This window comes from Bradysia coprophila, unplaced genomic scaffold (genome assembly GCF_014529535.1).
Source record: "Bradysia coprophila strain Holo2 unplaced genomic scaffold, BU_Bcop_v1 contig_193, whole genome shotgun sequence".
Lineage (NCBI taxonomy): Eukaryota > Metazoa > Arthropoda > Insecta > Diptera > Sciaridae > Bradysia > Bradysia coprophila.
The window spans coordinates 444,364-457,678 of NW_023503456.1; the positions used below are offsets into that span (position 1 = coordinate 444,364).

Below are 13,315 nucleotides of genomic sequence, written 5' to 3' on the forward strand. Positions count from 1 at the left end.
ATGACGGTTTGACATTTCATTTCACCTTGGAAGAAACCTATTAAATTACCTTCGGTGTTTATTTCTACAGTTACTCTAAGCTACACATAGCGACGCGACAAGAAAGAATTCTGATTGAAATTATTCTCTGGTTAAACTATCGAACTTGACAGGACAACAAAAGATAATTTTGCATTTCGGTCTCCTTCGCGTCGCTTTGTCTAGCTACAGTTTACTCCCTAAATCCATACAGCGATGTCAAATATACCTTAAGTAAAAATTACCTAAAAATGTTCCTTCATTTAGCAATATTGTACTTCCCAACAATGACACGAATTTTATATCGCCCAAAACCACGTACAGTGGGTGGCGCAAGTTCTGTTATCCACTTACAAAGAACTGATATCGGTGTAGGTGACGCTTACAGATTCGACACGCAAAAAGATATGCGTCACTAATGACAGCTGATGAGAAAAGCACGCGAAAGTTTGATCAATAAAAATTTTACCCGAAAAATTTTAGAAATAAAATTATAACAAAAAAATTTGCGTCAACAAGTGGCACAACAAAGTGACAAAGTGACAAAGGTTGGTAAAATTCATCTATTTCAAAATGTATGAAAATCCATTTCTTCATACAAATTTTCAAGTTTTGAAATTTAATATCTGGGCCAAATCTTAACCTTATGAGGCGTGTGATAGCTCGTTGAACTCGTATGGACGCCTAGATTATGAATAAAATAAGTTGGGGTAGTAGGAGCGGAGGGGGAAAAGTCAAAAAAGTTCGTGTATATATATATATATATATTAGGGTCGGTCGATTTTTGAATATTTTCTATCCGAGCTTCTGGACCTAGCTGATCCGACTCAGCGAAGTCTTAAGAAAATTTTAAGACCAAAAAAAATATTTCGAAAAATGTTCTATGCTTTGCCCAAGACGATTTTTTGAAAATCTTCTAGTTTTTCGAGGTATCAACACTCTAAAAGCTTTCTTGTCTATGCCAAAAAGTGAATTGTTGGTAGAACGGTCTTAGTATAAAATACAGGGTCTTGTAGTGCCCTTACTATAATCATTATTATACGACTAAGACTATACGCGCGAGAGAGAGTATTGTTCTCTCGCGCTCTTTATATTATATCCAGTGTGACTGTTGAGTATATGTTTTTAGATTAAGAGATTCATTCAATAAAGTATAAAGTAACTGAACGGTTGGACTTTTAATTACGATCTTATAAAATATTAATAAAGAACCTAAGGATCCTTATTGAAGGATCCAACATGGCGATCCTTGCCAGTTTTAAACAGTGAAATTGGTATCAATACTTCAATTATAGTTACATTTAGTGATAATTTAAATAACTAAAAATCATGAAGTGAGATTCGGAACAATAATACAGTAAACATGGGTAACACACCGTCTAAGACAGATAATGTTACTGCAACCGGCAATTCAAATGCGAACGAAATTACAATAGTGCAGTCCATTGAAGAACATAAAGATTCGGTTCAAATATTGCTAATATTAATTGTAGTGTTTCTAGGAATTTTTGGAATTTCAAAAATATATAAAACGCACAGACGGTGCATAAAGAAACAAGTTATAAACAAATCACGTGACAATTTGGCTGACGTTTAAAATAAAATAATATAATAAAAGACGAAAATCTAAACCTAGAATGACCAAGTGAAAATATTTCATACAAATATGGCAAATTCTGAAGACATACAACAAAAATTTTACGTCGTTTAAGTGATTCACAATTATCGGTGATAGATATACAAATGGGTATGGACACAAAAAGCGAAATTTCGAAAGACGAAGTAAAACAGAAAATCATGGAAAACTAAGCTGGAACGATAGGACAAATTTCAGGTATTTCAAGACGATAATTCCTCATTTAATAAAACCTAAAAATAATTCAAAGAATCTTGTTACAAAAAAATAAATAATTTTTTTTTTTTGCTTGGCATGAAAATAATTATTTTCTCATAAACGACTTGTTAATATAAACGCATATTTACAAAGTTGCAAAATCAGCAACATAACGTTTTAGTTTCGACTTGTTAATATAGACGCATATTTACAAAGTTGCAAAATCAGCAACATACCTTTTTAGTTTCAACAGGATGTTTATTTAAAATAAAAGTTTCATATTACACTGAAATAAAATCTCAATTTAATTTTGCGACGCATGCACATTAACAATTTGTCATAATGGAAACATTTGAGCATACAACAATCGACATAAAATACGCAGTAAATTCATACTTTATTACTTTGAGTATTATCCTACTTGTTTACATTTTCGTTTATACCGTTTATAAACTATACCAAAAGTGTTTTAACCATTGAATGTTAAGGTTCACATGAATTTTCAAATTGAAGTGAAGTAACAAGAACCAGTTGAGAGTTCTTAACGTCCACGAAACATTAATGTCTATAAAAGAGGAAAAAGAAAAATTTATACTAGTTGCGAAACGAATTCTTAAAGAAAATTTGACTGATAATCCCGAAACATTGAAGACATACGAAATTGACATAGTTAACGCATATAATAAAGCAATCACGTTTGTTTTACAATATCACGATAATCCAAAAATCTCTACAAATTCAAAGCAAAATCTGATTGTTTTTGCTAATTACGTTCGTGAAAAACTTATTCTTTGTCTAACAAATCTCAAGTGCCAGTATAACTTCCCAGACGATATATTTCACATTATAGAAAGGTCCAATATAATTCCATTGACGGAAGAAGAATTAACAACTACAAATCAAAATAATACATTAACATCCGACGAAACCGATTTTGATGATACAATGACTACGAAAGAAGACTTTTATAATCTGGCCACAAAAGCCATCAAAACCTATGCAGGTGAACCCTTGAAGCGCACTGCTTTCATAAATTCTCTGAAACTCATGTCAACAATGGCAGGCGATACACATAAAACATTATTGGTATCTATTATTTTAACCAAACTTGAAGGTAACGCAGAAGACGCTGTGAGCCCGGATGTAAAAACGGTAGACGAAATTATCACTGCTTTACAACAAAACATAAAAGCAGAATCCTCTAAAGTTTTAACTTCCAGGTTACAAGCTCTCAGATTTGATAGAACTAAAATACAAGAGTTCGCGAAAGCTGCAGACGACTTAGCAGAAAATTTGAAGAGATCCCTAATAGTCGAGGGAATGACATCAGAGAAAGCCAACTCGGTAACTGTTGATGAAACAGTTAAAATGTGCCGGTCAGCAACCAGAAGCGATTTGGTTAAGGCAGTACTTTCCGCCACACATTATGAAGATCATAGGGAAGTAGTTGCGAAATTGATACTAGAAGCTTCCACAGAAATAACTGAAAAACAGGTTTTAGCTTATAAGGCTCAGTCTAACTATCGTAGAGGTCGAGGTAAAAGATTTCAACAAAATGGATATAAGAATAACTATCACGCTCAAAGAAACGGACAAAATTCCAGGGGAAATTATGGGGGTCGATACAATAATTCTAATCGCGGCCGAGGCCGGGGACGTGGTAATTACAATAATTACAACTATAATGAAAACAGAGCAGTTAGAGTTATAGAGGCTTCGGGAAACGCCGAAGCCCCCCAGCAATATCAAGTGGGGGGAAATGCTGCGTTGGTACCTTACCGACAATAAGTAAATGCAATGTTTTAGCTATGAACCCCGACTATTCTGACTTTGTAATCCTACGCATTTCTATAGCACACAAGCCTTGCACGTTTCTCATAGACACCCAGGCAGATATTTCTCTAATTAAGTTGAATATGATAAAACCACGAGAATACATAGACACTTCCAGTCTATTCGATATTACAGGCATAACGGATGAACCCATAACTACAATAGGATTTATAAATTCCACACTGAGTAACAAAGAATTTCAAGTCGAATTTCCATTTCATATAGTTCCAGACTATTTTAATATCCCTTCCGATGGGATACTAGGAAAGGATTTCCTAACTAAGTTCAAAAGGAACATAGATTATGACACACGATTATTGACATTTTATGTAGGTCCACAAATGGTTAGCCTAGAAATTTTAGGCGGCCCAAACAAAAACACAATTGTACTACCCGCTCGAAGTGAAATATCTCGAACATTCGTTCTTCGAAAAAAAGTTACAGAACCAGTACTAATTTGCTCCCAAGAATTGAAACCAGGTATTTTTGTAGCACGAACCGTAATAAACTCACAACAACCGCTTATTAGAATTATGAACACGACAGACGAAGTAGCGACCATCCGCAATAATGAACTAGAAACAGAAGAACTTTCAGATTATGACATTTTTAATTTAGATCAGATCAGATCTAATGAAGATAGAAATCAAACTCTGTTGAAAATCTTAAAAGAAGAAACGCCTGAATACTGTCAAAATAAATTACTACCGCTATGTCAGGAATTTTCGGATATATTCGCATTAGAAAGTGATAAAATGACAGTAAATAATTTTTATACGCAGAAGCTACGTATAAAAAATTATAGAACTCCACACTCTCAAAAAGTAGAAATTAAATCTCAGGTAGATACGTTATTGAAAAACAACTTTATAGAACCTAGTGCTTCGGCATATAATAGCCCACTATTACTGGTACCAAAGCCACCACTGAATGGGAAAAAACGATGGCGAATGTGCCTAGATTACAGACAAGTAAACAAACGCTTAGTCGCTGACAAATTTCCACTCCCACGGATTGATGAAATCCTAGACAATTTAGGTAGAGCTACGTGCTTCTCCAAAATTGACCTTTTCCAAGGATTCTGGCAGATACCACTACACCCAGAATCCAGAGACATTACTTCTTTTAGTACCTCTGACGGTTCATATAGATGGAAAGTTTTGCCTTTTGGCTTGAACGTCAGTCCCAACTCATTCTCACGAATGATGGCAATAGCCTTTTCCGGTATACCACCAGAAAAAGCATTCTTATATATCGATGATATAATTGTAATTGGAAAATCAGAAACCGAACATTTGAAAAATCTCAGAACAGTCTTTGAAACATTACGACAACGAAACCTAAAAATTCACCCGCGCAAGTGTCAGTTTTTTCGACCTGAAGTAACTTTTCTAGGTCACTTGTGTACACCAAATGGAATATTACCAGACCCGTCTAAGAGTAAGGTTATCGAAAAATACCCAATTCCTCACGACAAAGATGCAACGAGAAGATTTGTAGCGTTTGCCAACTATTATCGGCGATTCATTCAAGACTTCGCCTCTCTCACGAAACCTATGAGCTACTTGACGAAAAAGAACGTACCCTTTAAATGGACGGAAGAATGCGATAAAAACTTTAAAATTTTGAAAAAACGATTATTGAATCCGCCAATCCTTAAGTACCCCGATTTCGAAAAACAATTCATAATAACAGTAGACGCATCTGCAACAGGATGCGGAGCGGTACTCAGTCAGTTACACGGTGCTGACGATTTACCTATTGCCTTTATCTCAAAAGCATGGTCATCAGCTGACGCCATGAAATCCACTCCTATTCAAGAATGTTTAGGCATTCACTTTGCAATATCCCAATTCAGGCCATATATATATGGAACTGATTTCTTGGTGAAGACAGACCACAGATCTTTGATCTATCTGTTTACACACAAAAATTTGTCACCCAAATTACTGAGAATTAGGTTAGACCTTGAAGACTATAGTTTTCACATTGAACATGTCAGCGGTAAAAGGAATGTGGTAGCGGACGCGTTATCACGGATCCACATTAAAGATATTATTGATTTATACGGAAAGACCGTTTCAATATTAGCAATTACACGTTCAATGACTAAGAAAGTAAATGAAAATGCAAATAATGATGATCAAATAATTGACAATAACCAAATTAAAAACAAAGACATTAATGAATTCGTGCCAGTGATCGAAAACGTGAGCTCACAAATAAACAAAAAATTACCAATGATAAAATGTACAATAAATAAAATAAGTGGCACAAATAAATCTATTGAATTAAATATTAAAGCATGCAAAGGGCATAAAATTATATTCGAAAAAAGGAAAGATGGTTAACCACATTGATAATGATACATTCAAAACGGCCCTATTAACACTAGAAAAAGTTGCAATCAAACATAAATATTATAAAGTACAGATGTCTTTGAAAGACAAAATTTTTAGTTACGTAACAATTGCAAGTTTTACAAATGTATGCAACGATGTACTTACCAATTTACAAATAATATTAATACGCGCGAAAATCAATGTAACCGAAAGAAAGAAACAAATAGAACTTTTACAATTCTTCCACGAAAACAAGTTGTTCGGAGGTCATTGTGGACAGAAGAAACTTCTTTCTAATTTACGTAGTCACTATACGTGGAAAACTCTGAGGAAGGACGTAGCAAAACTCGTTAAAAGCTGTCAAAAATGTCAGTTGACAAAAGTCTCTGTCAAAAACAAGGAACCACTGACCCTAACTGAAACTCCTAACAAACCATTTGACATAGTAGTCATCGACACAATAGGTCCTTTGACACAGTCCAACTACGGTAACAAATATGCCATTACGATGGTTTGCAATCTTAGCAAATATCTTGTCATTATTCCAATAGCCAATAAAGAAGCTAATACAGTAGCGAAAGCAATCTTTACGGATTTCATCCTCACTTATGGTTTAATAAAACGCATTTTGACCGATTTAGGTACCGAATATGTGAACTCTATTCTGACAGAATTATGTACGTTGTTAGAAATATCACACAACAAGTCCACGGCGTACCACCACCAAACGGTTGGAACAGCCGAAAGAAGCCATAGGACATTCAATGAATATATCAGAACATATCTTTCCGATAATCTATCAGAATGGGAAGATTATGCAAAATATTTTCAATTCTGTTATAACATATCACACCACTCATCTTTCGATCACAAATACTCGCCGTACGAGTTAGTTTTTTGTAAGACTCCAATCTTACCATTCGAATGGCTGAATGGACAAATAGACCCGATATACAATTTCGAAAATTTCGCAAAAGAATCTAAATACCGCCTACAAATAGCACATCTTGAGACACATAACTTACTTAATAAACTTAAAATAAGAAATAAGAAATATTACGATAAAAGTGCCAAACCACTCACGTTAAATAAACATAATGCTGTTAAGCTAGTAAAAGAACCGTACAATAAGCTTAACGAAATATATGAGGGACCATTTTTATTACAATCAATCGATGGATCCAATGCTAACATTTTGAATGTTTCAACAAATGAAACTAAAATTGTGCATAAAGATAGATTACGACCATACGATTATGCAGTCGATTCAGATAATTAATTTAAGACATTTATTTTACAACAAAATATTTTTTTTATTATTATCAATATTTCATTTACATTTACATTCCATAATTTTAATTCATATCTTACTTATTATAATTTTATTTTTTTTATTTTTATCTTTTCTAATTTCCTATTACATACATTCTAAAATACACAAAAAAAAAAAAAAAAAAAAAAAGACGGACAGGACAGGAAGAAACAACTAGACTATAAATTACGAAAAACAAAGTTTTGAAACAAAATTATTACTTTAATAAAATTGTAGTTAAACAACAATTTTTCTAAAAGAAGGGTGATGTAGTGCCCTTACTATAATCATTATTATACGACTAAGACTATACGCGCGAGAGAGAGTATTGTTCTCTCGCGCTCTTTATATTATATCCAGTGTGACTGTTGAGTATATGTTTTTAGATTAAGAGATTCATTCAATAAAGTATAAAGTAACTGAACGGTTGGACTTTTAATTACGATCTTATAAAATATTAATAAAGAACCTAAGGATCCTTATTGAAGGATCCAACAGTCTACTCTAATAAACAAACCCAAAAGACACATCCTTTTTGTGACGAAAATACTTTTTCCGGATAAAAAAGTTTCGCAGGTTTCCGATATTTTTATTTGGGAGAGGTTTCTTTTGCAAATTTTTCCACAAAATGAGTTTAAATATTGTCGCACAATAGCTTATTTTAAAGCTGCGTTGATAGGGAACCAGGAAGTAAAACGATTTTGAGAAAAATATTTAATGCGGTCGAGTGATCGCCATGAGAGTGACTAAAAATTAGCCATTTTCGGCCTATTAGGAAGAATTATACTCGTGAAAAAGCTCAGTTCTCAACTGTTTTTGGTTGGAAATGTGTCACTAACGGTCAAAAACAATATTCATAATGAAAAACATGATTTATTTATTGTTTAGGGAAGATCACTTTTCCATGTATGTCAAAAAATGGCTAATTTTTAGTCACTCTCATGGCGATCACTCGACCGCATTAAATATTTTTCTCAAAATCGTTTTACTTCTTGGTTCCCTATCAACGTAGCTTTAAAATAAGCTATTGTGCGACAAAATTTAAACTCATTTTGTGGAAAAATTGTTAGATTTCCAGAGTTATGCCATCATAAATGAAAGAACTCAATACAAAATAAGTGGAATTTAATGAAAGAACTTCCAAACAGTTTGACTAAAACAAAAGAACTGAACTATCGTACAAGGCATACTAAAATTAATTCGTCGAACACTAGATTAATCAGATTGCAAATCCAACACTCCTCCTCAATCTGATCGACCTAAAACTCCTCCTCAATTATATTTAAAAAAAAATCCAGTCATACTTCCGACTTAATTTCATGATGGATCTAAATTCCAGATCCAATCCGTTGTTTCCTAAATTTTAATTCCTTGCTTCCTTGTGTAGCTTCCAATAACAATTTCCAGTGCCAATTTCCAGAACCAATTTCTAGCGTTAATTTCCAGTGCCAATATCCAGTACCAATTTCCAGTACCAATTTCCAGTACCAATTTCCAGTGTCAATTTCCAGTACCAATTGTTTCGCAAATACCGATTGTGCTTTCCATTCCAATCATTTGTCGTGTTTCTCTAATCCAATCGTGTGCCAATTCCGATTGTTTATTGATTCCAATCGTGTGCCATTTCCGATTGTGTATTAATTCAAATCGTGTGTAAAGTAAAATCGTGTGCCCATTCCGTTCGTATCTGTATTCCGATCGTGTGCTCTTCCGAATGTTTGTCAATTCGTGTACCCATTCCGGTCGTGTCCGCATTCCGATCGTGTGCACATTTCGAATGTTTGTATGTAGATTCCGGTCTTCTCGATTCCAATACCGTGCAACAGTGCTATTTGAATTTCAGCAACGACTTCCGCAATTTTACTCTGCAACGCGTCCTCTGGGCCCATAACCTGTTAGATTTCCAGAGTTATGCCATCATAAATGAAAGAACTCAATACAAAATAAGTGGAATTTAATGAAAGAACTTCCAAACAGTTTGACTAAAACAAAAGAACTGAACTATCGTACAAGGCATACTAAAATTAATTCGTCGAACACTAGATTAATCAGATTGCAAATCCAACAAAAATTTGCAAAAGAAACCTCTCTCAAATAAAAATATCGGAAACCTGCGAAACTTTTTTATCCGGAAAAAGTATTTTCGTCACAAAAAGGATGTGTCTTTTGGGTTTGTTTATTAGAGTAGACCCTGTATTTTATACTAAGACCGTTCTACCAACAATTCACTTTTTGGCATAGACAAGAAAGCTTTTAGAGTGTTGATACCTCGAAAAACTAGAAGATTTTCAAAAAATCGTCTTGGGCAAAGCATAGAACATTTTTCGAAATATTTTTTTGGTCTTAAAATTTTCTTTAGACTTTGCTGAGTCGGATCAGCTAGGTCCAGAAGCTCGGATGGAAGATATTCAAAAATCGACCGACCCTAATATATATGTTCCTCAGTCCTATATGGATTTTGTTTCTAATTTTTCAGTGTGAACGGACTTGCGTCACGGCCCTTCACTAACGTAGGGCCATGACCTCAGTCCTACGGATTTTTTTTGGTCAAATTTTTCAGTGTGAACGGACTTGCGTCACGGCCCTTCACTAACGTAGGGCCATTATTTCCTTTTGTTCCTGCTCTTAATATGAGCGACTTTATTTTTGTGAACACATCTAGAGTCGGTTCATTTACAAAACGTACCAGAAACTTGCTGTCAGTTTCAACTGTTTAAGATATGGATAGGCTGCAACTGATTTACTCAGCTACGGTTTGTAAAACTACAACGATAGTTGTGAATACTCTCAGCTTTGGATTTAATTGGTAGACATGATCAACTCGATTTCAGCTTTGAATGGAGAATTACTAAATCCGTAATCCACGAAGACGAATAATGTTACTTTTATTCAGCAGATTCTCATGCTATTACAGCGTCAACGTCAACTTTCACAATATAATACTTTCAATCCATATGCGATGTGGTGCCACTCTCTCGTATATATTTGGAACGCTGACGTTACAATGTGAATGAAACGACGCCACACCAACTACTTCACTTCCCGTAACTAATGCGCCTCCTTCGTCTCCGTAACAGATTCCTCCCCTTGTACTGGGATTATCTGTACAAATTTTGCCATTGGTAATGCGCCAAGTATTTTCTGGGGTCTGTCCGCTGCGGCATACGGTGTTAGCAATCGTTGTAGAGGTCATTGTATGCAAGCGATCTGGATCGAACAGCGATTCCGTGGTTCTTCCCCATCCGGAAATTCTCGCTGACACTCCATCTATGGTTAAAGATGGATTTATTGACGCTATTTGAACATTGTCTGTCAGACTTATCAATCCGGCAGTGTGGACGAGCGATATACTGTCAAATATTGAAATGATTGACCACCAAGCGTACAGAAACATATGGGATGTGTGTGTCTTACTCATTTGCCAGCGTCTTCGGATCAAACCGAGGATGTATTATCAAACTGTTGCTAGGGTAACTGACACCAGCAGCAGTACGGAGAACCGTTCCAACTACAACATTTACACTGGTAGCTGTTCGTCCGATGGTACATTGAGCGGCCGTCAAGATGTGTCTAGTTGAAATGATGGTTCCACCACAGAAATGAACATTACTATGCGATCTGAGCGAGGCCATATATGGAGGCAAATTTTCTTGTGGTGTGCCAGTTCCGTCCCAAACCAATCCTTCGATTGGAGTAGAGTCATCAATTGCTGAAATGTGATAAAAAATGTTGTTATAACGGCAAAAGTATGTTTAAAAATCTTATTTAAGTATAATTTCCACTTAATGAGCACTCCGTTTAGCCTCCGTCTACATGACAGTTGTAAAATAGAACAAAGGAACTGTCACGTAAACGGAGTAAAAAATTGAAATAAATTCAATTTCCACTCCGTTTGCGTGACGGTTCTTTTGTTCTATTTTACAACTGTCATGTAGACGGAGGTAAACGGAGTGCTCTTTTTAAGTTAAACCTAACCTTTACAATGGGATGATGACGTTGTGGATAACAATATGAAGAGTAAAATGGAGGATGGAGAAAAAGCTTTAGCCATTGTAATGGATGTCACGTTTCATTGATTAAAGCGAATTTGAACAGGCCTTTTAAACGTTTTTATATGAAACGTTTATCAGGAAATTAATTAACATGTGATGTCAATGATTACTATCACAACACAAAAATGCCGCACCAAAATTACACCGAAAAATTACCGTGTTAAAATATGTATGTTCTTCGTCGATTATATCTTAGATTATTTGTAAATGATTGCAGAAAATCCGAAACATGGCATACAAGTGAATTAAAGATTTATTGGTAATTAGAAAGTCGCGCTATAATCAAAGTGAAAATGAATCTTTACTTTACTAGGTAGGTAATAGGGAAAACACTTTACCTAGCTCGTTTTCTGAACGATAATATTATCTAAAAAACGACAATATCGCCTAAAACCGATATTATTGTTCGAAAATCTGTCATTCAATATTGTCTGTACGATACGTACGATATTATCGGTCTAAAAATTTCATGTATATTTTCGTTTTCTGTACGATAATATCGTCCTAAATGATAATACCGCCCAGTACGATATTATCGTCCAACTAAACAATAACACCGGATGCTCAATTCACTCACGAAACATGGATTTGACATTAGATTGAACAGAGATATTTCTTTGCCATCGTCCAGACGACTAAGTCAAGTATATATCGCAAGTGATCATCCTTCACTCATGAATTTCATCAGGAAATATATAATAATCGACTTAGCTCTCAGATTCGGCAGCTCAAAGACATGGACCGGTTTAGGATCGAAGTGAACCTTAAAATAATGAGTGAAATTGAGGACTTTAGTGCAATTTCTCCATTTTTTTTATTAATTGAAGTTGTCATAAAGGCTGTGATGTTTCTTTTCGCCTTTTTCTTTCGGTATTTGTTCTTTGTCCTTTTTATTCTGCTTGACGAATTAGATGATCAGTCAAAAACACTCAAATAGTAAAAGTGACGCAAGTCCCTGGGCACACTTCCAAAACAACTGATATCGCTGTAGGTGCGCATTCTGCGCTTGTACTATCAGGACCTATTTTTCCCTATTTTAACAATTTTCTTAACAGCACCTTCCTCAACATCTGCCACTTGAGTCGCAATTTTTTTTTTGCGGATATCAGTTGTTTTGGAAGTTTGGTTTGATTTTCTGTCATGTTATTTGGTTGCAATTTATATCCTCTATATCTTCCATCCGAAAACCGCGAAATTTCGCAAACATACTTTTCCAAAAAAGTGTTTTCTCGACGTTTCAGAAGATACTCTATCCGAATCTGCATTTACAAATTTTGGAACTAATCTTGGAACACCTCACTTATATCGAAAATAACCCAAATCCATCGAAAAATGCGAATATCAAAGATGTTTTCCTCAACCATAACTTTATCATTACGAGATGTTCGTGGGCAAATTGATTTCAGACCAAATCACCGATGTCGTCCTCACTCGGATGCATGCCATCATTAATGAGATTTTTTCAGTACACTACCCAACCAACCTTACAACACTTGTAACTTCTTCTTCTTCTTCTTCTTTTTCAGCCTGTTTCTATCCACTGCTGGATGTAGGCCTCTCCAACTTCTTTCCATTTCGTACGATCCATTGCCATTTGCTGCCAGTTTGTACCTGCGATATTCTTAATTCCGTTTGTCCATCTCTCTGGTGGTCTACCTATAGCTCGTCTTTTATATGGTCGCCAGTTCATGATCTTTTTGGTCCAACGTTCGTCTGTCCTTCTTGCAATATGTCCCGCCCAGCTCCATTTCAGAGATGCTATTCTTTCCATGACATCAACGACCCTGGTTTGTTGTCGAATCCATTGATTCGTCATTCTGTCTCTGAGTGTTATTCCAAGCATACTCCGTTCCATGGCTCTTTGTGTCACTCTCAATTTTTCTTCGGATGCTTTCGTTAAAGTTAACGTTTCCGCTCCATAAGT

The 13,315-nt window shown here is 35.2% G+C and overlaps 1 protein-coding gene across 1 annotated transcript; it reads right to left on the bottom strand.

The window, feature by feature from the left end:
- Positions 1-10,176: 10,176 nt before the first annotated feature.
- LOC119075152 (chymotrypsin-2-like) lies at positions 10,177-11,402 on the bottom strand. Its single transcript, XM_037181547.1, has 3 exons — positions 11,315-11,402; positions 10,754-11,048; positions 10,177-10,689 (listed from the first exon to the last, which is right to left on the bottom strand). Exons 1-3 carry the CDS (start codon positions 11,388-11,390, stop codon positions 10,269-10,271), a joined length of 792 nt encoding a protein of 263 aa, XP_037037442.1. The 5' UTR covers positions 11,391-11,402; the 3' UTR covers positions 10,177-10,268.
- Between the last annotated feature and the right edge of the window lie 1,913 nt (positions 11,403-13,315).